This window comes from Mustela nivalis (genome assembly GCF_964662115.1).
Source record: "Mustela nivalis genome assembly, chromosome: 14".
NCBI lineage: Eukaryota > Metazoa > Chordata > Mammalia > Carnivora > Mustelidae > Mustela > Mustela nivalis.
This window is the reverse complement of record NC_139033.1, coordinates 36,196,578-36,220,721: the sequence shown is the minus strand read 5'-3', so window position 1 is coordinate 36,220,721 and position 24,144 is coordinate 36,196,578. Positions and strand designations below refer to the sequence as shown.

General features: G+C 49.8%; 1 protein-coding gene across 8 annotated transcripts in view; it reads left to right on the top strand.

The window, feature by feature from the left end:
* NEDD4L (NEDD4 like E3 ubiquitin protein ligase) overlaps positions 1-22,934 on the top strand; it is a 340,580-nt gene extending 317,646 nt beyond the window's left edge. For all 8 annotated transcript variants that reach the window (XM_082699466.1, XM_082699467.1, XM_082699471.1 and 5 more), the window contains 8 exons: positions 1,523-1,618; positions 6,837-6,910; positions 9,280-9,340; positions 10,581-10,640; positions 12,026-12,133; positions 13,648-13,744; positions 14,288-14,360; positions 17,943-22,934. In XM_082699466.1, the coding sequence (XP_082555592.1) occupies positions 1,523-1,618; positions 6,837-6,910; positions 9,280-9,340; positions 10,581-10,640; positions 12,026-12,133; positions 13,648-13,744; positions 14,288-14,360; positions 17,943-18,045 (672 nt within the window). In that variant the 3' untranslated portion in view covers positions 18,046-22,934. The remainder of the gene's footprint in view (positions 1-1,522; positions 1,619-6,836; positions 6,911-9,279; positions 9,341-10,580; positions 10,641-12,025; positions 12,134-13,647; positions 13,745-14,287; positions 14,361-17,942) is intronic.
* Positions 22,935-24,144: the final 1,210 nt, after the last annotated feature.

Genomic DNA, 24,144 nt, shown 5'->3' with positions numbered 1-24,144 from the left:
CGTTGACTTGTTCAAGAAGTTAATTGAGCTCCCTGAGTTTTCTAGTCAGTAAATCGTTGTTCACGTTCCCTGGAATTGTGGTGTTTGAGGTGGGTGTAGACTCCAGTCTCAGCCCCCTCACTTACCCAGAACTGGTTGGACCAGTTTAAATCCACGGGGCCACTGGCGGTCCCGCGGCAGCTCTTGCTTTCCATCGAGGCCTGCTCCTGCCAGTGTTGAGAGATTTCGTTGCCCGCCCCTTCGTTTTCTGATCTCAGCACAGAGCAGGAGCAGAGGCCAAAACATAGATAAAGGGACGAGCATGTACCCTCGCCCCGATGCGACAGTGACCGGTACGGTGCCGGGGACAGGATGAACCCAGTTAGAGGAGGATGCTGGGAGACCTTCTGAGACGGGATTTGAGTTTTCACGTTGTAGTCGACGTACCCATTTTGTCTAGGCTGACCATTGTAGGGCCGGAAGGATTTTCTATAAAAACAAAAATGACGCTCTTCCCATAATGTACTTACTGCTTCTGTTTTTCTTTTAATTTACGCATCCCCCCACCATCCAGCTCTGGCCGAGCATAGGGGTATTTGCCCAAGTGCCAGCGCACTCACTGGGCCATCAGGAAGCTCTCTGTCCCCTTAGGACCTTTGCATCACTGCTTTCATATCCTGTTACTTGACAAGAAAGCACCTGCATCCCCTTGACCTTGCTGCGGTGTGATGGTGTCTGTTAGATGGTTGGGCGTGGGAGCCGTGTTCTCCTCGCTCACGGGCATCCGTCGGGGCGCCTCTCACCAGCTCCGTGTGAAGGGAGCGGGTGACGCTCGCGGGGTACCGGAACCCACTCAGCTGGTCTTCCTGCGGGCGAGTGGCTCCCCAGAGCCCGAGCACCAGCCTGAGATGGCTTCTCAGCTTCCACCTTTAACTTACACTTTTATAGCTGGGAACGTAGAAATTTCTCTTCACGTCTAAATTGTATACCATCTCCTGACGGTTGGTGCGCACATTCCCTTCTGCCTTCCCGGAGCCTGGCCAGTGTGTCCCCGATCCCAGGCCCTTGGGCCTTGTGTTCCGGCTGTGACATCAGAGCAGCCATCCTGTTTGCTTACAGGACTTACAGAGCCCAGTAAAAGCGCAGGAAGGTGGTATAAAACCATTGGTATTTAAGTAGAACATTCTCTGTCTTTTTTGTTTTCCTCTGATATTTTCATCCTCAAAAGATGGGGAGTAAGTTGATCTCTCCATGGTCAGCTTGGGAATGTACCTTCTGCTGGGCCAGAGCAAGTTGCTTTCTCTATGCTTCATGGAGGACAGCATTCGAGTCCAGTCCCCTGTTACCACCAAAACATTGGTTGGGTTTGGTTTATATTTTAAATGACCGGGGAAGCGAAGGTTTGGAGCAGAGCAAGACACCTGTTAGTGACTAGTAAGCCTTGAGCATTCTGAATGGGATTACATAACAAGGAGTTAATGGCATGAATAAGTCAAATGAGTTTTGGGGAAGGAAGACTTAAGTTCTGTGTCATTTTCTATAGGATAGTGAATACTACAACTCTTTGAAATGGATCTTGGAAAATGATCCTACTGAACTGGACCTCATGTTCTGTATTGATGAAGAAAACTTCGGACAGGTACGTGTGGGGCTCTCCTGGACTCCCTCTTTGACTTTCAGAATCTTGGCTGCTTCACAGAAGGGCTAGGCCTCCGCTGGGCAGTTAAATCACCTCGGAGAGTTTTAGATGTTAATTAGCATCTCATCATGTTGGTACCTCCTGTCCCGCCCAGAAACTAAATTCCGATCACAGCCCCTACCACCTCTCCTTCCCTAGAAGTTAGAGATTCTGAGGCCTCTGGGGCGTGAGGTCCATCTCCTTCTCACAAATCGAAATATGACTGTTTGGGCCTTGGTTTTAGCATTGAAGTACTTCAAAAAATAGTATGTATATATCGTGGTTTAAGTACATGACCAGGAGAGGTAATTTCGGGAGGCCTTTAATGGCTCTTTGGTCATGATGGGAGTTGTCTTGTGGGGCTCAGCAGGCACGGATCTTTGTAGCGTTCCCTTCTTTTTTGGCACACACCGTGTCCTTAGACTAAATTCATCATAAATGTCCATGTCAAAAAGGTAAAGTTGCCTGCTGAGAATTCTCGTTACTATCATAAAGTTCCGTAGGATGTGTTTGTCTTAAACCCAGAACCTTCCATTCATTTGTCCCTGGTGATGACAGTGCTTCTTGGGAGGTCTTATCCGATCCTGGTCTCTGTCCTTTCACGAGAGCCGAGACACGGTTCCCATCTCCCAGAGCGGACCTCCACGACCAGGGAGCCTGTTCGAAGGTTGCCGTATGGGAAGTGAAACGAGTCTTCCTTACTGCTTCAGGGGTTGTTAAAAGTGGACTCTGCTGTCAAAAACCACCTGTCCCTTTTTATACATTGAGGTGCTCAGCGGTGTAGGTGAAGCCAGGAAATCAGGTGCCTGCCCTTTCGGGTCCCCTGTCTTCAAGAGCAAACACAACCATGCAGTTTGTCTGCTTAAAAATTCTTTGTTGATTTTTCTGTGACCCTCAGGGTAAATTGAAACCTTTTTTTTTTTTTTTAAGCATAGCTTATGACCTGACACTGTCCACCTTTAGCCTTGTCTTTTGACCCCTCCATTTGCTCACTTTGACAACCATAGTGTGCCTATGACCTTGTCCCCAGAGATACTTCCGAGCCAGCTCCCTGTCTGTGCAGCACCCTCCGCATTCCTGCACAGTGTCCTCCCCTCTCTCAAAACTCTGCTCAGGCTGTCCCCTAATCATTGCTAATCCACTGTCTCCTGTGAGCTGACCTCAGTCGCCTTGGCGCCTCCAGCACTTGGTGGCCCCTGAGACCTGCTTATTGAGCAAATGAATGATGGTGGTAACCTAGTTAGTTGTTTTTTTTTTTTAACTGTTAATAATATAGTGAGTAACAAGCTCCGAGTGTGAGAAAACAAAATAATTTAAATTGCTGTGACTTTGTTTTGTAAGCAGGATCCACTTAAGGGTCTTTACTGCCAGTTTTCAAAGGGTAATACACGGATAATCCTCCTGGAACTCTGTCTTCCTTTCATTTCTAACACAGAGGAAGGAGTAGCAGTAAATGGGAAGAAAGGCGGGGGGAGGGGAGGGCTTCTGAAAGGGCTCTCCAGGGGCCAGAATGACAGAGAGGCCGAGAAACTCTGCACAGGGGAAGGAAATGAGTGAAAGGCAGACACTGGATATAGGAGGAAGGGTGTGCAGCAGACAGGGCAAGGTCCTGGCCAAAACTGGGAAGGGCAGAGGCTCTGGCTCCTCAAAGGCCCAGGTCAAGGAGCTAGACTGATGACACCTGTAGGGTAGAAGGGGAGGTTGACTCGGATGCCTCGTGGCTGGCTTTCATGTCTGCTTGGAGAGAGGCTGGGGAGGGTGAGGCGGCTTGGCCCCCTGAGGCTCATCCTGCGGGGTACGGGGGACATATATCCTGTGAGCAGCTGCGTGTTTGCCCGGCAGTGAGCAGCGCCCCGGGTTGGGGCCAGAGGCAGATGCACCTTGCTCTGCCCGAGTCCCACGTAACTTGAAATGATCCAGGCAGTTTCTCAGCAGACGCTCACACATTCGACATACAGCACCTTGGGAAAAGCTGGGGGATGTGTATGAATCCAGAGCTTTAACCTGCCAAGGAAGAGGGTCTAGATTTGTGAGAGTCCCATCTCTGATCTCATTTATAGTCTTTGTGAAGAAGAGAGGTGACTTTGTACTCAGGCCAGTAGACTTTTTTAAAAACGGGGATTTTTTCAGAAGCACCTTCTGAGCACCTCCTGTGGGCAGGCACTGGGCCAGTGTCCTTTACATCGGGTCCTTGAGTTCAGACACGACAGCGATGACCCTGGCCCAGAATAGGTGTTCACGAGAGGTGGGGAGATGGTGGGGAGATGGTGGGGCGGCAGGAGGCCACTCCCCACTTCCTGAGTCTCCCCTCTCCGTGAGAAAAGGGCAGCAGTGGCACCTGCCTCGTGGGGACTGGTCCGTGACTTCTGTGATGAGCACTGCACCCGGAGCACGGGGAGCGGCCTGTGTCTGGCCCTACGCAGCCGGTCTAAAATGTGGAACTGGAAGCGCAGCCAGAATGGCCCGCTCAGGTGTTGTCGGTGAGGAGCCCGAGCAGAAGGGAGAGTGACCACAGAAAGCTTGAACTGAAAGACATTGCTGGCCGGGCTCGGGGAGCAAGACCTGGAAACCAGCCTTCCCTCCCTGCCAGAGAGACCCGCAGCCAGAGTCAGCCACAGAACCGGACGGCTGCCCCCGGACTGGACTGCTTGCTTGCCCTCCTTACGTAACACAGTATGATCCCCCCACTTTTTTTTCTTTCAAAAACAATTGTATTCGTTTATCTGATTACAAAATACCAAAAGTTTAATATAAGCTACTGCAATCCATCGCTCTTACCACCTAGAGAAAATTTGCGATTAAAATTTTGATGCCTTCCAGAAGTACTCTTTGAACGCACATGCATACAAGACTTTCTATTTTTACAGAATGAAATTGTGCATTGTGTACACTGCTAAAAATCCCAGATACCTTTCTGTGTCAGGTCAGGAAATGTGGAGGTAGGCCATTGTAAGGGCTGCACTGAATTCCATGTCATAGACTGTACCTTTTCTAGCTCTGCCAAGGGCCCTTGCTGGGCATGTAGTCTGTTTTGTTACTTTGCTATTTAGGCAGCATAATGATTATAATCTTGAAATATACATTTTGTTCTTCTGTCCAATTTTTTCCCCTTGGTATAAATTCTAGAAGAGAAAGTATTATGACGAAGGATGCTGTGCACATTAAATTTAGTTTGATGCCTGTTGCCAAACCCAAAAGATTTGGAGCAATTAGATTCCTACCAGCCGTGGAGGGAGGAACGGTTTCCCTGCGGTCGGCAGTGCGGGCTGCCTGCTCTTTTCTCGTGGCCGGGTGTTGCTGTTGGCGGCACCAGACGTGTTTTTCTCCTTGCCCCTCCCCGACCTCGCTGTCTCTGGTCCATCGTCTCCTTCCAGAACTCTCTGGAAATTGCAGCTCCTGGAAAAAATTCTTAGTATTGCCGAACTGTGCTGAAGACCTCTCAGTACCAAGAACTGGGCTTGGATTAATGAACTTGTTTGGTGTGGATCAGATGGGAAAAGTCCATTCCTGAGCAGGAATAGCATGACAGTCTTTGGGAAGAAAAGGAAAAAGCATCAGGAGCTATTTAAAAAAATGCAGTGGTATAAATGAATACGGTCCACAAACCTCCAAAGAGGTTATAGTCCAAGAAATGTCCCCACCTCACACCCTAAGCGTGTAAGTGTGCACCATCCTTGAGGATTGGCCCGGCCCCCCGAGGCCGGGCGGGCAGTCACAGGGAGAACCCGGCGAGGAGGCCAGCCACGGAAAAGGGGAAAGCGGGCTGGAAGGAGGGGCTTGAAGAGAACGAGAAACACGGTAACAGTTGAAATCCACATCGCGGACGGAAAAAGAACTGAAGTGACATCATAGAGTGGAGTTCGGCCATGGCATGGAAACACCAGATCTCTCCCCAAGCAAGAGGAAGGGAAGAAGTCAGGAAACGGAAACTGAGCAGTGACCCTGTGACTAATCTGGAGGCCACTGGGAGGCGAGCAGGGGCTGCGTCTCCGGGTCACGGTGGACCCCCTGCCCAAGCAGAGTTCATCGGTGCTCCAAATCTCTTCTCCCTCGTGAGGCATGTGACCCGCAAACTTACCAGGAAAACCCTCTCCACGGGCTTGGCTCACTCTCTGAAGTAGCCAGTTCTGCTTAGAAAAAAGAGGACACCTGGGTGGCTCAGTTGGTTAAGCAGCTGCCTTCGGCTCAGGTCATGATCCCAGCGTCCTGGGATCGAGTCCCACATTGGGCTCCTTGCTCCGCGGGGAGTCTGCTTCTCCCTCTGACTCTGCCTTCCACTCTGCCTGTGCTCGCTCTCGCTCTCCCTCTGAAAAATAAATAAATAAAATCTTAAAAAAAAAAAAAAACAAAGAAAAAAGAGGAGAGGGGACCCTGACGGATCACGGATGTGGCTGTCTTTGATTAGGAGACATGCAGGTGGTATTTAAAATTTAAAATATTTATAAGAGTAAACTTTATTTTTAAAAAAAATTAAAACTTTATTTAAAAAATTAAAAAAGTCCCTCCCTTGCTTCCTGCTAGTTACTGCTTTCTGTGGCATGATATTTGTGGGAAGTACAAAAGGTCGTGCTTCCTCTTGGCCAATTTGCTCTTAACAGTCCTGGGGGGCCCTGCAGGAGGAGCTCGTCTGGGCAGTGAGTGAGGAGGCGTGCAGGTGCCCATAGAAAGCCAGGGTTCTCAGAACCCATTCCTCAGCCGGGCTTCTTAAGCTGCCTTTTCTTTTTTCTTTTTTTGAAGTCCCCATGTTTTGCCTTCTTGAGAGAAATTCCATGCATCTTTTTGTGTGTGTGACTGTAAAAATCTAATTTCCAGAAACGGAGTGCATTAGAATTTGGATCTCTTGTAGTCTTGATGAGTGTACCCTGTCTTTGCTGTTATACATAATTAATTCCTTGATAAATGAGATTACAAAATGTTGCTCCTCTCCATTGCTGGTAGTGTATGAAGAATAATTAAAACTCATAAATAGCCACAAAATAATTCACCTTTGATAATATCTTTCAGTGTGTAACATCTCAGCAGTTTAAAAGGCTCGTTAGATATTCTCTTGTACTCTGAGCCCATCTCCTGGGAAGTCTTCTTGAATGAATGCTGCTTATCTTGCTTAGTAAGACATCATGACTCAGTAACGTGCACGGCACCTTCATGATGGTGATTGTTGTTATCTTTCCAATTACAGACCTACCAAGTGGATCTGAAGCCCAATGGGTCAGAAATAATGGTGACAAATGAAAACAAGAGGGAATATATTGAGTACGTATACACAGATTCGCAACCTTTTCTTTTATTAAATTGAACCGTCCGTTTGGTCGATGTCTCTTGCTAACGTAGCTCCTGCCTGTCGTGGGCACACTTCAGTAATAGGAGCTCCTTTCTGGCTTGGGCTAATAGAAGTTGAATTACAAGATGGAAAGTTTGACTTGTATCATGACTTCAGTGAGCCGCCTTTTGAAGGAGTCATGAAAGGAGAAAAAAAGTGTACAGTATTGAGTAATACAGCAAACTTGCTTTTGGAGGCTCTGACACGTAGTCTAAAATTGAGATTTGCAATGTTGGAACATAGTGTCAACAACCAGTGGGGTAAAATTAGAAACAACCAGAAATAAAATATTTCCTCTCTCTCCTGACTTCTTGTCCATAATGAAAATGGAAGAAAATCATTAAAATGGGTAGGAAAATGCACAAACACGAAACACTGTGAATTATTTCTGATATTTATGATGAACCCAATATCAGTCTCAGCTGGTGGACCAAAACGTTTAGTCCTTTGGGAACCCAGCAGTTAAGCCATCCCAGGGCACTTCTGCTGGCCAGAGGGCCTTTGTCTGGTGGGCACATGGCACTTTCCTCTTTGTATGTATTATGCTTCCAGCACGCAGGTGCGGGAGCTCCCTGGCTAGCCCTGGTGCAGGGATGAGGTCAGCACAGCCGCGTCACAGTGTCTGCCCCTCACTGGTTGCCATGGTGGTCTGAGTACCGCGTCTGCCTTCAGCCCTCCCGTTTCAGCTGGTCAGAGGACTTGAATTTGGAAAAGCAGCCAAGAGTCTTGGCATCTCTTAGTGTCCTCTACAAAGAAAAAGACATCCTTCCTGATTAGGGAGAAATGGAGAGTGTTGGAGCCTCTACTTAGAGACCCTGACAAAGCACAGGCTTCCCCTTCCTTCCCCCATTCTCACAAGGTAAAAGCTCGCTGTGCTTTAAAAAACAACATCAACATCTGTGAATAAGCTACCACAGTTCTTAACCTGGTCACATTAATCAGCACTTGGGTTCTGACTGGGAGCGGGCAGGACGCCACCTTGCAGACCCCACGGTCTCCCTGTGAAAGCACAGGTGTCCCGTGGATTTGAAAGCGCCGTCCCTGAGGGTGTCCGGGCTCCGAAGTCTGAGGGTTTGGATCTGGCGATACGGGTGGTAGAGCAGCCTTTGCAGCTACTTGCTGTAGGTTATTCAAAGTTGGTGGGGGGTGGGCTTGGACAGAGTTGCAGCTGGCTTCCCTGGAAAAGAAAGGAGGGCGAAAATCTCCGCCCGCCCTCCGGCACCCGGGCGCCCCTGAGGTGCAAGAAGGCGCTCGGGCCGATGGGTGCAGCGGTGCGGCGAAGCCTCGTGCGGCTGAGCAGGGCCCGTGCAGCGGGGCTGGGCCTCGGGGGTCTCCTTGCTGGGGAGCGCCCTGCCTGCTCCTTCCTGACCAGATACCTTAGCTGGCGTCCAGCGCAGACTTGCCTGGCATTACGCTCTGCTGTGCACTAAACATCATCACCGAGAAAACGTTTTCTGTTAAGAGGCCGTACCGTCAGTCCTCCAGATTTTGGTGTTAAAGGCTTAGCTTAAATCATTTTACTGATAAGTTTTGTGTCACTGTTGAAAACAGTACACTGGACACAAGTGCAGTGTACCACAAAATGTTGTACTAGATACTCCTTTTAAAAACATATGTACATGTTTAGGGGTGCCTGGGTGGCTCAGTCAGTTGGGCATCTGCCTTTGACTCAAGTCATGATCCCGGGGTCCTGGGATCGAGCTCCGCATCGGGCTTCCTGCTGGGCGGGAAGCCTGCTTCCCCTCTCCCACTCCCCCTGCTTGTGTTCCCTCTCTCACTGTGTGTCTGTCAGATAAATAAATAGTATCTTTTTTTAAATGACGAAATGGAGAACAAGTTTCTCCCTCTGCCTCTTCCCTCTGCTTGTTCTCTCTCTCAAATAAGTAAATGAAATCTTTAGGTTAAAAAAAAAGGAAAAAAGAAAAGTCTCTGTACATGTTTACGCACAGGTGGGAGTGGGTGTGTGTATGCGGGTGTGCATGTGAACACATGCGTGGTGTGCCTGTCTATCCACGGCCCTTTCTATCTCCGTCCGTGTGGTCCTGTCTGTAGGCAGCTTTGGTAAACTGAGACTTGATCGGGGGGAATAAATTACATTAGAAACGCTCAGAGTTGAGGTCTCCCAGCTACTCCGAGGGCAGTACTGAGTCAGCAGTGCCGGGGCTCTAGACCCTCCCTGTGGTCTGCTGCGGCAGGGGTGAGGGGGGCGTCCTGCCCTCCTTCCCCCTCGGGAGAGTGTGTGAGGAAATGCGTGGGGCTCGTGGTGACAAGGGGGCTCACTGCTTCTCTGTCTCTCCCGCAGCTTGGTCATCCAGTGGAGGTTTGTGAACAGGGTCCAGAAGCAGATGAACGCCTTCCTGGAGGTAAGTCGTGCACCCTCGGTCCTGGGTGGAGAGACGAGCGCTCTGGTCCTTGGGGCAGGAAGGGCACCACGCACACCACGGCCCGGCCCTGGAGCACCTAGCCGGCCATCCTTTCTGTTCGGTGTCCTCCTGCTCTGCACAGACTCGGTTCCACACCGGTACAAGGAAAACACACCCGTCTCTGGCTGGGTTTTTATCTCATGCTGAGCCGTTTTGCGCCAACTTTGCTCCTGTTAGAGGGCGAAGCCGCTGCTTCTCAGATCCAAATATTTAATGTCATTGATGCTCCCAGGCCCCTAGCAGAGGGTGGTGGGATTCATCATTTTTGAAAAAGGGTTCATTTTGGGGGCATCTGGGTGGCTCAGTCTATCAATTATCTGTCTTTGGCTCACGTTATGAGCCCCTTGTTGGGCTCCTCTCCCACTCCCCCTGCTCATTCTCGCTCTCAAATATATAAGTAAATAAAATCTTCTTTGAAAAATGGTTCACTCTGACCACAAGTAGAATTCTTTTTAAAGTCCTGACAACAGAATTCTATAAGGAGAACGTAGGAATAAGCCCCAAGTGCTTATTACGGATTGCCGACCCTGGCAGAACACTCAAAAAATTCAGGGACTTAAGGGCATAAAATATGTTAGACCCACAAGAGGACAGAGGGTTTCATACTTTATTTACCTAAGAAACCCAGGAGGCCAGGTCCTGGCCCCGCCCCAGGCAGCCCCACATTCGGAAACGGGACGCCTGCACGGCCCCGCTGTGCGGAGCATCTCCCCGGCCCGCCCCGGTGGTCAGGGTTAACCCGGGAGCTAGAGCTCAGTCCCTGCGCTCCTCCCTCTGCTCTCCTGGATCACGCCGCCCCCTATGCAGCTCATCTCTGTACTTTCAGTACCTTATTTTTAAACATGTTCTCTTGCACATCCGTGGCTCGTGCGTTCTAGGACACACTGACTCATAGCGATGTCATAAATGGCTTTTGGAATTCGCCTGCCTACAGTAACCCATATTTTCAAAGGGCTTCTGAAATTGCTCAGACACCCGAACCTTCTAGATTCTCCTACTTTTCTGAACTTTTACATTGTGACTGTGCTGTTTTTATTAGAACTACAGTTACGGGATACTGTCGCCGATCTATACATCAGCAAAGAATGTTGTTTTTTCCCGGCTGTTTGTTTTTTCTGTAAAATTTGTCTCTTTCAAGGAAAAAGGTGTTGAGGTGATTTTTTTTTTTTTTCTCTTTCAGGGGTTCACAGAACTGCTTCCTATTGATTTGATTAAAATTTTTGATGAAAATGAGCTGGAGGTTTGTATTCTGAACATACTCTGTAAAGTAGATATTTTTAAATGGTATTTTACTCTTCTCTGGCCCATGATGTTCTAGGAAGTAAGTTGAGATGGATTTTATTCTGTGTCTCTCATGGGGTGCGTGTGTCAGTCACTCGGTAGGGAACAGTGAGAGTAGCCAGCTGTAGGTAGCTCACCCAGGAGAGGGTAGTTCCAGAAGACATCGGACAAGCGGAGACCCACCGAGCTGGGTTGGCTTCATGGCCAGGTGCACCGGGTAAGGAAAGTTGCTTCAGATAGAGTCATGGTTGGGACAACCAGTTGGGGTGGCAGTGTGCTGGGCTGGCTTGAGATCCTGCTCCCTAGCTGACTGTGACCATGGTGGCGAAATGAGCACCAGGGGCTGTGGAACAGAGAAGTCTTTGTGAACTTGACCTGGTTTTATTAAGGAAGAAACTCAGAAGACTATGAGGTCGAGGCAGGAGGCAGTTTGAATGAGATTGCTCTGACTTCTCTGTGGACCTAGAGGAAAACTTAGCAGCCGAAAAAGCACAGGGATCTCCCACCGTGTGTTGTGTTGAAATAGGAGGAGGAAGGCTGCGTCTGCGGAAGCTCTTGCCCGATTTGTCCAGGCCACGTTTCCCATGAAGCGTGTCTCACAGGCTAGCCTTCTGTTCTTCTGGAAGTAGAAACTTCAAGACAGATGATGTCAAAATCCTGTAGTGTGAGTCCTTTGTTTTATAAATAGGGAAACTGCTCCCAGGTTTACCCAGCAAGTCAGGCCTGGGATCTAGTCTTGGGCTTCTGGCGTGGTTGTCTTTCCATTTTTTTTTTGGTGCCTTTGTGGGAATAGCAGGCTCACTTATCCCAAGGACACCTTCCCTGCTCGGGGGGTTAGGTAGTAGGAGGAGCCCTTGGACTCCATCACAGACCCGGTCATTGCAGGAGCTCGGGTCAGCGCCGGCGCACGTCCGGTCGCCAGGCTGACGGGGAGGAGCTCTGGCCACCGCAGAGCACACATTCTCCTGGGAGTTGGGACACGTCTCAGGTCCTGAGACACATAAGGTTTTGGAAGGGGAAACAGCTAGAGTGACAAGCAGCTGTAAACGGAGCACAAGAAAGGCTGGGCCCCGGGCTCAGATGGGAGGCGTGGACGAGAGCCAGACGCGGAGTGGCACTGCCACCGTGGGGGGCTGTGGCCTGAGCAGGCGTTGGTTCTGGGCCCCCATCCTTCCCTGCGTTGCGAAGGGACAGGAAAATGATGTCCGCGTCACACGTTAAGAGCCACCAGCTTACCTGCTCTGCACACGACAAAATGCTGGTGTGGAGAAAAGGCCATTCCTCTGTGGGGGTCTGTGCGGCGCTCACGCGGACCCACTCATGCCTACTCCTTCTCCCCGCTAGCTGCTGATGTGCGGCCTCGGCGACGTGGACGTCAACGACTGGAGACAACACTCTATTTACAAGAACGGCTACTGCCCAAATCACCCTGTCATTCAGTGGTTCTGGAAGGTAAGGCCATGGCCGTCCCCGTGCTCTCCCCAGTCGGCATTGAACCCCTGGGGGCGGAAACCCAGCTTTTTCCATGGCTGTTGGTAGACAGCTGTCCCTGCCGCAGCTCCATCCTTACCAGAGCACTTTGTCCTTCCTTAGCAGCTTGACTACAGCAGCTCTGTTGGAGGAGCCCACGAGTAGAGTGAAGTAGCTCCTTGGGTTCAGGAGTTAGAACGGGCCTGCCCAAGTGTGACTAACAATGGGAAGCTTCTCAGGGCAAAATGTGTTTGGGGCTGAGTTTTCCAAGATCCCCTATTTGCTTACAAAATATTTTTCCCATTTTATTGGTTAGTTTCAACAAATATTTTGATCTTTATATCCTTCGGTGAGAGATGCAAATGAAATTTGATTTACTGTTTTAGGGCCAGTGTTTGCTTTCTCTTGAGCTTAGGAGAGAAGCAAAATGGTGAGTTAAGTCCAAGGTAGAGACTATAAACTGCCAAGCATCTGCCTTCGGCTCAGGTCATGATCTCAGGGTCCTGAGATCGAGCCCTACTTTGGGCTCCCTGATGAGCGGGGAACCTGCTTCTCCCTGTCTCTCTCTGCTCATTCTCTCTCTCTCTCTCAAATAAATAAAATCTTTAAAAAAAAAACAACTTTTTTTTCAGGGGGGAGAAAAGGCTGATGACTTAAGTAATAACTCCTATAACTTGTTTTAATTTCTAAATATCTATTATTACTATTTTATATGGTATAACATATAATACTATACTACCACTTGTTTTCATTTCTAAGTATGTATTATTAATACTATTTTTTTTAAAGATTTTATTTATTTATTTGACAGAGCTCACAAGTGGGGGGGGCAGACTCCCCACTGATCGGAGAGCCTGATGTAGGCTCTATCCCAGGACCCTGAGATCATGACCTGAGCTGAAGGCAGAGGCTTTAACCCATTGAGAGCCCCTATTAATACTATTTTAAGTGCTAGCAGTCATGTAGAGAGAAAGACGTCACAAGCAGACTCTTCAAAGCCCAGTCCACGTGTCTGCTCAGTTTTTGTCCTGATTCAGGTGTGTGGCACACACTACTGTAGAGGCCTACCCTGTCATCTGGTTTTCTTTCTATAAAACGTTCTCTTTAGAGAATTTGTCTATAGTCTGGAGTCTCACATCTCGTGTCCTAGCCTGGGTTCCCGTGGTGTTGGCGCTTCTCCAACTCCGGGTGTGTGTAACTGGGCCTGGGGGTCCTGCACGCCTTCCCCAGAGACCCTGAGCTCGGCGCCAGCAGAGTGTTTGCTTTGTAAGAAAGAGACCTTGGGATCTCTTGTGCTCTGAGATTACACAGGTGGCATTCTGGTGCCCATTTAAAAAAAAAAGCCCCATTCTCAGTCCCCTGTCCCGATCTGCTACCACAGCCTTGGCGGTGGAGTCTTGGGTGTCTGCGCTAGTGTGTCGTGTGCTGGGCATCCCACGGCGCCCTGACCACCATCTGTCCCCGTCCCCATGACCACCGTCTGTCCCCTTCCCCAGGCCGTGCTGCTCATGGACGCTGAGAAGCGGATCCGGTTACTGCAGTTCGTCACGGGGACGTCCCGAGTGCCTATGAACGGCTTTGCCGAACTTTATGGTGAGACTCACTGCTGTTCCCGCAGGGTCAGGCAGCACTGTGGCAGATCCCGTGCAGGGGATCGGGGTTGGGGGGTGCTTTGGGGTGTGTCCAGAAACAGGATGGTCATTTCTGTCTGCCTTGTCTTGTGGTGTGTCTCGAAGGACCTCGGGAGACAGAATCACCCCGTGCTTACTGTAGAGATGTTAGAAAGTCACGCTGCTCTGCACAGTAAAGGTCGCGTTTCATCCCTCCCCTGAAGGAGCTTGTGGTGTCAGCCTTCGGTGCTCGGCAGAGAGGCTACACCTGTCCGCACCTCTGCGTGCCCTGCAGCGCTGCGCCCCTCCAGTCCCAAGTGACGTGGGGTCTGTGTCCCGAGGCTATGGGGGCCTCTTGCTTCTCCCCACAGCAGATCTCGGTACCGCCTGGACCCGGGAGGGTGTCTCCGGCTCCCGCTGGGCACGCCGGCCCACCTGCTTCCCGTTGAAGCCCTGCCACACTTAGCTTTGTTCTCCGCCTGCTTCTCCGACGCTGGCATTTATTTATTTCTCTGCTTTTGTCTAGGTTCCAATGGTCCTCAGCTGTTTACAATAGAGCAATGGGGGAGTCCTGAAAAACTGCCCAGAGCTCACACATGGTGAGTGACAGAAGCACGGTTGTCCACAGATTGGGCTTTAAATACTCAGCTGAGGCTGCTGCTGTCACAGGAGGCCGTGTTGCCTGCCCACGAATAGCACAGTACGAGGTGTCAGTGATGGTGACGAAGTGTAAGTTGTGATGCTGATAAAACACAAACCAGGGTCTGAATGGACCCGATGTGTTCGGCTCAGAAAGGGTTAACCGCCACCACCCCCCCCAGTCCTGGGGGATGTTCCTCCTCCTGACCCCATCCTTCCCTCCTTATTCCTGGAAGCAATAGTGCAGTGTGTATGCACTCGACATGGAAATGACTGTTCTCGAACGCTGTAAGACAGATGGGATTTTTACTCCAACCATGAGTTGGTTCTTATCCCCAGAACTTGGGATAAAATTCCCTGGAAAAACCTTGTTTTAAAAGGTCTCTCATGGGGGGACCCTGGGAGGCTCAGTCCATTAAGCATCAGACTCTTGATTTCAAAGGCTCTGGTCATGATACCAGGGTCGTGGGATCGAGCCCCGCATCGGGCTGTGTACTCAGAGGGGAGTCCGCCTGTCCATCTTCTCACGGCCACCAATAACCCCTAGGACCCTTGAATTTAGCAACAGTTCGACCGGCTAGAGGAGCGTGAGAAGTGTGACAGGCCTGGTCCCCAGGGGTTGGAGTCAGGGGATACAGGGGAGACAGGTGTGGAGCAAGGCAGCCCTCAGGCCTCCAGGATCCAGGGCAGGAGGAGGGGCCCCTCATGTCTCTGAAGGGTCCCTGAACCCAGCAGCTCCTGGGCGAGCTCTTCCTGACGCGAGCACGTGTGTTCTTCAGCTGGTTCCCCCACAGGCTTTCCTTTCTTGCTCTTAGAAGTATGTGGCGGTGGGCCATCGGGAAGACGGCGAGTCCCCAGCTCTCCTCTCGTCACCAGCAGTGAGGCCCTCCGGAGCCCACTCGGGGCTACACGGCGCCACCACACTCATTGCGGGAAGCGCCTCCCCGCCCTCCCAAGTCCCAGCGAGGGCAGAAGTCTCATGAGAGTGTACTGTGGAAAATTGGCTGTGGGAGGTCTTTTTGATTCCTTTGCCTTGCCAGAGAGAAAGTGTTCCCCATTTAGACCATTCACGGGACTCTGAATGGCATGAATATGGTCCTTGCCCATCTGATCCTCACAAGCGCGCGGACTCCAGCTAAAACTGGCGGGTCTCCGGAGCGCTGATTGCTGCCATTCGTTTTCTTCTGGGGGAGAAGGAGGTGGTATTTTGGAGCTCTTATTCCAAACGCTGAGTCGTGTTATTTTCTGGGTCATGATGGCCTTCGTCTGGAAGGCAGGCAGCGTGGGGCCGAGCCCCGGGACTGCTGGGATTGACGCACAACTCCCAAATTCTGGTCTGTCATGATGGGAGGAGGCAGTGCTGGATTCGTGGGCGCAGCCGTCTTCTGTGGACTGGGCGCTGTGGGATCTCTCCCGCGGCTTCTGGCGTGCTGGCATTCCCTTAAGTGGTGGGGAAGCTTTGCCCTGTGATCAAACAGCTCAGAGTCCCAGAGCCCAGGATTAGAACTTCGCTCTGTCCGAGTCAGTCTGCACACTGGCTGCCGCGCTAGGATCCGCTGCCTCTGTTGCTGCGGAGCCCTTTCCTTGGAGGCTCATTGAAGAGAACCAAGTAATGTAGTGTCCAGCACGGGCTGTCCCTCTGTGCCCCTGGGGACAGATGTCTTCCTGTTGAACTTCCCCTCTGTTTCCAAGTCCATATGCTTGGGTCACAGCTAAAACACGGTGGTACCCAGATAAGGCCTCTGAATTCATTGGTTCCCAGCGTCGGCTGCACATTGAAACCGCCTAGAAAGTTTTTTGTTGTTGGCTTTTTTTTTCTTTTTTAAATACGGATGCCAGGGTCCTGCCCCCAGAGACTTGGAGTTCGTGGGCTTGGTGTGTAGCCTGAGCTGTCGGGTTTTCCAAACTGGAAAACCCGACAGTTTTCCAGTGGCTCTGGCAGACAGCTGGAGTTAGATTCCTGCCCTTCCCTGGGACGGAGCTCTGCCCACGGGAGGAGACCAGCCCGGGGGGCTCTTACAGGAGCCTCTTCTTGGCTTCTCTGTGGGTCACAGCATTGGATTGCTGATGCCCCCACAGGTGACTGCCGCCTACCGAGCAAGGGCGCAGGGTTGCAGGTGGGCAGGGGTGCGGCTTCGAGGGGGCATGCATGAATGTCTCTCTGTCTGGCCAGTCACTGCCGGCCCAGCCCCGGGGAAGGAGCTTGGCTGGCTGCTTACAGCAACAGGGCCTCCACCAGCTTTAGCTGGAGATAACCTGATTTCTTCCGAGTTTTATGAAAAGATAAAATTGACAGTTAAGCTTCAGAATCCAAACCTGATTCAGCAGGAGAGCGAGAGCTAGCGTACTTTTTATAAATCTTGCAGATGTGATTATTGATGTGATGGAAAGGGCTTCAAAGATCTATCAAAGATCAGTCCTTGGATATTTAAAATTACACTTTATAGAGAATCACAGACCCACCTGCTCATTGGAGTGGAGGAAAAATGATCTCCCGAGGCCACTCAGCTGTGCCAGGCCAGAGCCAGAGCCCTGCCCCCCGCTGAGCACACTTGGCCAGCACTTCCCGTGTCCCACACAGGGTCCTGAGCACTCTACGCTTTAGCTCCTGTGGTCATCTCGATAATTCTGAGCAGAGGGTCCCACACAAGAGGAAGGTGGTCACAGATCCTAAGGAGAATGCAGGCCCCCAGGAATCCCCGGCCCTGGACTCCGAAGGACCCGCTGCGGTTGACGCAAAAGCCACCTTCTGTGACAGGCTCCTATTCAGTTCAGCCTGCAGAGGTGGGGTTCTGTCTTCACAACTGGTGAGGGCATGCTTGAGAGCATTATCAGACTGAAAGCCCTTTCAGACGTCGCCTTCGGGATTCCCACGTTCCCGAGAACTCCAGTTTGAGCAGCACTGTGCGCTCCTTCCCGTAACTCCTAGTGCTTGCTGACTTACTCTCAGTGCTCAGTGTGTCTCATGAAGCACACGCGGGGTTTTGACAGGGCCCACCGGGGACGTGCATCTGTTTCGTCCTACTGCTGACAGCAGTGAGTTTTCGGAATGTGGGGGCTCTGTTCATATGTGGAATCCCAGGTGACCATCCAGAAGTTACTATGCAGAAAAGCACTTGGCGTGGGATCTAGTGTAGAGGACGCGAGGGCATTCCAAATAGACTTGACCTTGGTTCATCCCTATCGTGTTTAAGTGCTTGGCGGTCGAGGGCCTGGAGCTCGGTTCACACCTCAGGGACCGCTCCCCTTTCGAGCTCCCCCCGACCCCAGCTGGGCCTTCCCGGCCCCACATCTGGCTGTGGTAGAGAGGTTTCGTGGCCTCTCAGAAAATTCTCGCCTCTGTTCTGGAGGTTATATAACCTCATTGGCGTGGGTGGCTGCATTGCCCCATTTATTTTTAATGACTCAGGATTGTTGCCGAAGACTTGTACATTCTCCTGCCCAAATACCGCCTGCCTCCTCTGGCCCCGCCTAGGAAACGCTGTCGTGACCACAGGGTAATAAGGATGGCCTTTGACTTACCCTTTCTGTTACTTCTGCAGCTTTAATCGCCTTGACTTACCTCCATATGAAACCTTTGAAGATTTACGGGAGAAGCTTCTCATGGCTGTGGAAAACGCTCAAGGATTTGAGGGGGTGGATTAAGCGCCCCCCACTCGCTCCCCAGCCTCGGGGTGGCTGTTGGTCCAGCAAGTCCTGCTTGCACTTTTGCATTTGCCTAACAACAGACTTTGCAGAGACCAGGCAGAAAGAGCAGCCGCAGGCATGGCTCTTGAGCTGAGCCTTCGCGAGCCTTCGCCTGTGACTTGCCCAGGTTCGGACGTGGGAGCCCGGTCCCAGGTCGCGTTCCTGCATTTTCCACCATGAATTCTCAACTGGTTGATGTGTACACTAATTACATTTCAGGAGGACTTAATTCTATTTATGTTGTGCCTCTGTAGGCAAAGCCCTTAATAAATATTTTACATACTTTATAATGACAATGAATGGAATTAATCACTCTACAGGTATAGTATTACAACTCATGTTTACTTTTTAAAATGATTTAGACCGATTTTCAGATTTTATTTCATTACAATTAAAGATGTCTCGTGTACTTGGAAAAGTGAGCATACTTTTTTTGTATTTGAATTTCATACCAGGTTTAATGTCAGTGACATTTTTTATTTTTGAAGTTTTAGTACCCTCCCACTCCTTACTTGATTAGAATTGGAAGACTGATTTTTGTCCAAACATCTTCTACAGACAAGTACTTTGAGAGCATTTAAACTACAATGTTAGGCATAATGATAATTTGCTCCATACTCAGAATGCAAACAAACTGGATATTACATTTTTTTTTTTGTACAAATTTAGCATCCTAGCTGCAGGCTGAGAGAATTGTAACATAGCATGGTAAATTCAGTGTTGACTTCAAAGGAATCATACCGTTATTCCTTAGAAGTAATTACGTGTGCCAGAACACATCTGGGGACAGGGTTGGACTGTCCTTTCTCAGAAGAGACCTTAGCTACCGCTCTCTGACGCTGTACAGTCCTTCCCTTCTCGCCTTTTCTTCTTTGCTGTTTGTAGTAGAGACATTTGAATGAACCTTGGCACCGCTTGATTTGAAACTGCAGAAACCAGAGATGTGTTTCATGTCCTACTTGTATGCGTTGGCTAATGGTCGCGAAATAACCAATTTTTGTTCTAACTGCACCAATTCTGAAGGCACTTTATGGACCACATGGAGGTCCCATCTGGTTTTGTTGATGTTTTCTTTTTTACCATAGACAGTCATTGTGATGATGCTCTCTTCTCCCTGCACACATCTTTCCGGTGCAGTGTGTATCCGTTGTGACTCTCGCTGCTGGTGTATAAAACCTAGCTGGAAAGCTGAGCCTACAGACTCGTCCTCACCCGCTGTTCCGCGATTTCTCTGCAACTACCAAGATTCACTGAATGCACACTTCATCTGACCGGGTTTTGTCCCCGGGACGTGTTGCATGCTTCCACACTGTGTACTGCCTGAGTGGTGTCCGTTCTGTGCTGGACTAAAAAGTGGGCGGGAACTTGGATGTGAGCCCCACGGTCAGTCAGCCGATCGGGTGGTGGGGATGGAGGGTTCCGCGCACTTGGATTCTTTGCAGCTTTGAGTGTTTGTTGCAGAATTCCGTGGTGTCTCTAGAGAAAGCCTGCAGAGCTGCATAGGGGTTCAGCAGCCCTGCTGCCCTTTTAACCTGTGTTACCCTAAACCCTGTTATGACAGGGGGCTCTAGAGATATGATTTCTTGCCAGTCATCAATAAGACAAAATTGGGGTTTCGGGGCCTCCCTGTTTGTTATGTAAGGACCTTTTGGTGTAAGAAATTCATTGTTACCCAGCTCTGGGTGGCTGGTGGAAAAAAACCGTGAATGTTCGTGATTGTAAGTGAGCTGTCTTCAAAGGTGCAGACGTCGGGGGGTTCTGAGAGAAGGTGGATTTCTACGGAGCTGAGGATTAGTTCCCTTTTCTATTGACTTAAAAATCTCCAGTAGTGATCAGAGAACTTAGATGTTGAATGATTGGAAAAAAATATCACACTCTTTTTTTTTTTCTATCTGTGGGATTTTTTTTTTCCCCTGGAGTCAATATATAACATGTCTCTTGGCAAAAACCCACTTCATGTAGCCCCTCCTGGTCCAGAGGGCTTTCTTTCTAGAAATCGCACCAAAGCCCGTGTTCGGATGGATTCTGAGAGTGGTCGTTTCATCACAGAGAAAGCCTGCGGTTCTAGCTGAAGAACTAGGTTTCTGTCATTTTGCAAACTGAATATTCAAAAAATCAGAGTATTCCATGTAAATGCAAATTAGGCAGTGTTAAAAAATATGAATGAGAAATCCATCCTGAGATCATTTCCGTGCCAGGAGCAGATAGGGATTGTCGAACTATACACCCCTGTGAATACTTGAAAGACCATAGTTGTGATGACCGTTCCGTTCATCTGCCGCTAAATGCGGGATTTGGTGACGGTCAAATAGCAAATGGGTTCGGGGTTTGTTCCTGTTTGGCTTTTGATCCATGCCACATCCCCTCATGTCAGCAATTCTCAGTGTTTCGGTCTTTGTCTAAAATAGTCCTAGATCTTGTTTTCTCTAAGTGCTGACAACCACTCGCCGATGTCTTCCCGACAGAGTCCTGGTGGTGGTTGACAGCAGAATGCTGGTGGGTCCCGTGAGCAGGCACCCCCAGGGACAGGGTCCAGGACGGGCTGCTGGTCCTGGTTACCCTCCTCTCTGGCGCTTCGGAGTCCAGGGGCTCTGCACCTTCTGTTCCCTTAGAAATTAACCCAGATCAGGCTGGATCTAGCTATTTTTCAGTTGCGTGAAGAAGGTGCAGTTCTTATGGGTCATTTTGCCCCGAGGTTAAGAAGCTAGTTCCAGAATTAACAGCTGCACTGTGGACATGAGCTGTCACGTCCGCCTGTAGGTCCTGGGCGTTTCTGTCCCTGTCCGTTGTTGGCCTGCAGTCGGATTTGGAATGTCTGGATTAGCTTCAGGAGGCGCACTGCTGCTTTTGTGCTGGCTGCCTCTGCAACAGGAAACCAGGAAGCATTTATCTGTTTTAAAGTTGTATTCAGCTCTGAAACTGTTCTGTTCCGTACTTCTCTGTAGCCAGTCCTGTACCAAATCACAAGAATGTAAGATGCTTCTTTGATTTTTGTTTACGAGGCCCTTTGGTCGACCATCGGGTTTTTCCTGTGGTCAGATGTCAGATGCTCTAAAGTGACCGAAGTGGGTTCTTTCTCCCACATAAGGGTGTAGCGAAAGATTCTGAGAAGTGGTTGGCCGAATATTTGAACCACATTCCATATCTCACAGCATTAAATAGACAACAAGTACCGTGGCTGTTCCATCCTGCCAGATCTAGACTGGCTCTCTCGAAAGCCAAGTTCACATGCAGCAAATTACTAATTGTTCTAACAGTTAACTCATTGTTTAACACTTGGCTGTAGCATTTTCCTAAGTCTTGTATTTCACCTCTGAACTTGAATGTGGAGAGCATGGGTTAATCTGTTCTCCAGCCCCCTCCCGGCTGTGCTAGCCATCTTCTTTATTTTCCTCTTTCCTCTGCACCCCTTATTGACAGGGAGAGACGGGCACTTAACGTCTGGTATCATTTCCTGCCTTGTCCGGTAGGGGGTGCTGCTGCGCAGGGTGACTGCCTGGTCTCCTCCCTTCCTGGCCCCCAGGCACTACCTCTTGTCTCCTTCGGGCTTTGGGGTACATCCTGAGAAGTCACGTCAAAACTGCCAATTTCAGGTCTGAGATGCGTTTTTAAAAATCCTTACAGACTCCACTTTGTACTTTAGATTTTAAAACTGGGAAGACAATGGGATACACTTTGGACCACTTTCTAATTTATCTAAGCCTTAATGAACAGCGTATGTACACTTGCATACGCACACGCCCGCCCCAGTGTATGTTCAGTGTCAGAAACAATGCTGTAGCATCAGGACGTGAGCTGGTGTCCTGTTTTATTTCAGAAAACGATAGCTTTCTCTCTATATGAAATTTACCAAGAAAACTTCTCATTAGGCGTCTGTTCTTGGTGAAAGGTGTTGTGCGTGTAGCAACACATGTTTTAAAATGCATGTCTCCTTGTTCGTTGGGCTGGTGTTTCTCGGGAGCATCAGTAGGAGTCTTATGTCGGCTGCAGACCTCTGTGTCCTGCATCTCAGCCTCGTGTCAGAGCATCGAAAGCCTTTCTAATGACCATGACCCTGTGTCCGCAGACCCCTGTGTTCCTGTATAAGCCAGTTCGCCCTTTCATTCAGACTGATGTCATCAAAATTGTCACGGTTTCCTTCATGTTAACTTTGCGTGACTTTGTTTTTCCTTTACTAGTACTTACGTGAGATGTGTATACATACATACGTATGTATGCTGTCCAAATATATCTATATATTTGTATAGCATTTTTACACCTTTCTCGAGTAATCTGGTTTCGAAAGGGAGTGAGAGAGCTTAGTCCTTCTACAGTTTCCTCCAAGCTACGTCCTGAGATGTCTGACCCTCAGAGCCTGAGAAGGACCCCAGGAAAATGATGCTAACATGCTGTCATTCCGTAATTCGGGATCTTTTACCAAATGAAACATTAAAAACAAAAACAAAAAAAAAGCTACTTTAAGGTGAAAAGAGTTTCAAGCATTCCAAATGAATTCTGTGTTTCGTAACTTTTTATTATAAACCCCACTTCCTAATAATACAAAGCCAAGTACTATTTGATACAGTGATTACAAACCAAACTACTTTGAAATTTTTTTTAAAGACAACTTCTGGATAACGCTCCTTTTCACAATCAGAATGGCTTTAAAATACGGTTGAATTTGATACACACAGGAACAGTTTTGTTTAAGAACAAATCTTTTTTTGCTCTTCATTTTTCTTGAGAGATCTAAAGAGAAATTGTAGATTGTTTTCCTGACAGCAAAAGAGTAATGTGACAAAATGAAGTCGTTGTAAAGAAGTGATACAACTTGTCAAATATTTAATAAAGAATTATGGAAGCTGGAACGTTTTCTACATCGAGTATTATGGGTTGTTTGATTTCAAGCTTCTCCATCAATGCGTTGTCTTAATTGTTGCGGGGGGTTAAATGCCTACTGATGGAAGAGCGCTCCTTTCCTTAGTATCCCTCAGAGCCCCACACCTTTAGGGCATCACCAAAGTTTGCCCAGACCACAGAGTCCCTGAGTGATCCCAGCACCTCACCTCGGTCAGTTCAAAGCCCCCAGTCAAGCCGGCCGCGCCCCGCGTGGGAATCCAAGTTTCTCAATCCCATGGTTCGCTTCTGAGGGTCCATGACCAGATGGCCTCTGGGTGTGAGAACACAAAAGCCACAAAGGCAGACCCCCTCACCGAGCAGGGAACACTTCTTGAAAAGCACGGTAGGTTCCCAGAGAAAGTCTTTATGGGACTTGAATTGGACAGGAAAACAAATTGATGGTGTCTTAAGACCTGGTACAGACTCCTTCGTTAGTAGACCACAGGACCCTGTCACGACCAGGGGAGTGGGGGGCACGGGTGGGGACTGAGTGAGAAGGAAGCTTTCCTCCATGGGGCCGAGCTCAGGCAAAAGATGAACCATCCCTGCCCCCAGCCTGTCCCCTCCTGCTCAGCACCCCTGCAGAGCTGCACAGAACACGGTGTCCACCGAGTGGACTCGAGAAGCTTCAGCTGGCTCCTCGGACTGAACCCCCTTCTCAGCCGGGTGCCCAGCAAACTGGCTGTTCCGTACACGCTGTCCCCTCACATGCGTGAGGCACCTGTCACCAGCAGCTCTGTGGCCCGGGCGCGTCGCTCCCTGTTGGAACAGGACCCCGGGTGGCAGAGGCGAGGGCTTGGGGCCAGCATGGTGAGGAGGGAGGGCACTGGTTTTCTCCCAAAGCTCCTCTCTGCTTGCCTCACCACACCCCCGTGCTCAGAGAAAGCCTTTTCTTCCTCCCTGAGAGAACAGCTGACCTGGGAGGGGCATGGGGCGCTGTGTGCGGCAAGCACGCCGCCAAGACCGACACACGGAGCCCCGAGGAGGAGCGCTGGGTGAGCAGCTCAGCCTCAGCCCTCTGGGACTAAAGGCAGAGTCTGCTTTGGGCCAACTTTTAAGCAGCCCTTGCGGCAGGCGTGGTATAGAGTTCCCAGGACTGGGAAGGCCCACTTGGCCTGGTCCAGACGAATAACGACACAGGCTGAAGGTAGAAGCTACGAGTCCTCTAGACTTCGCTCT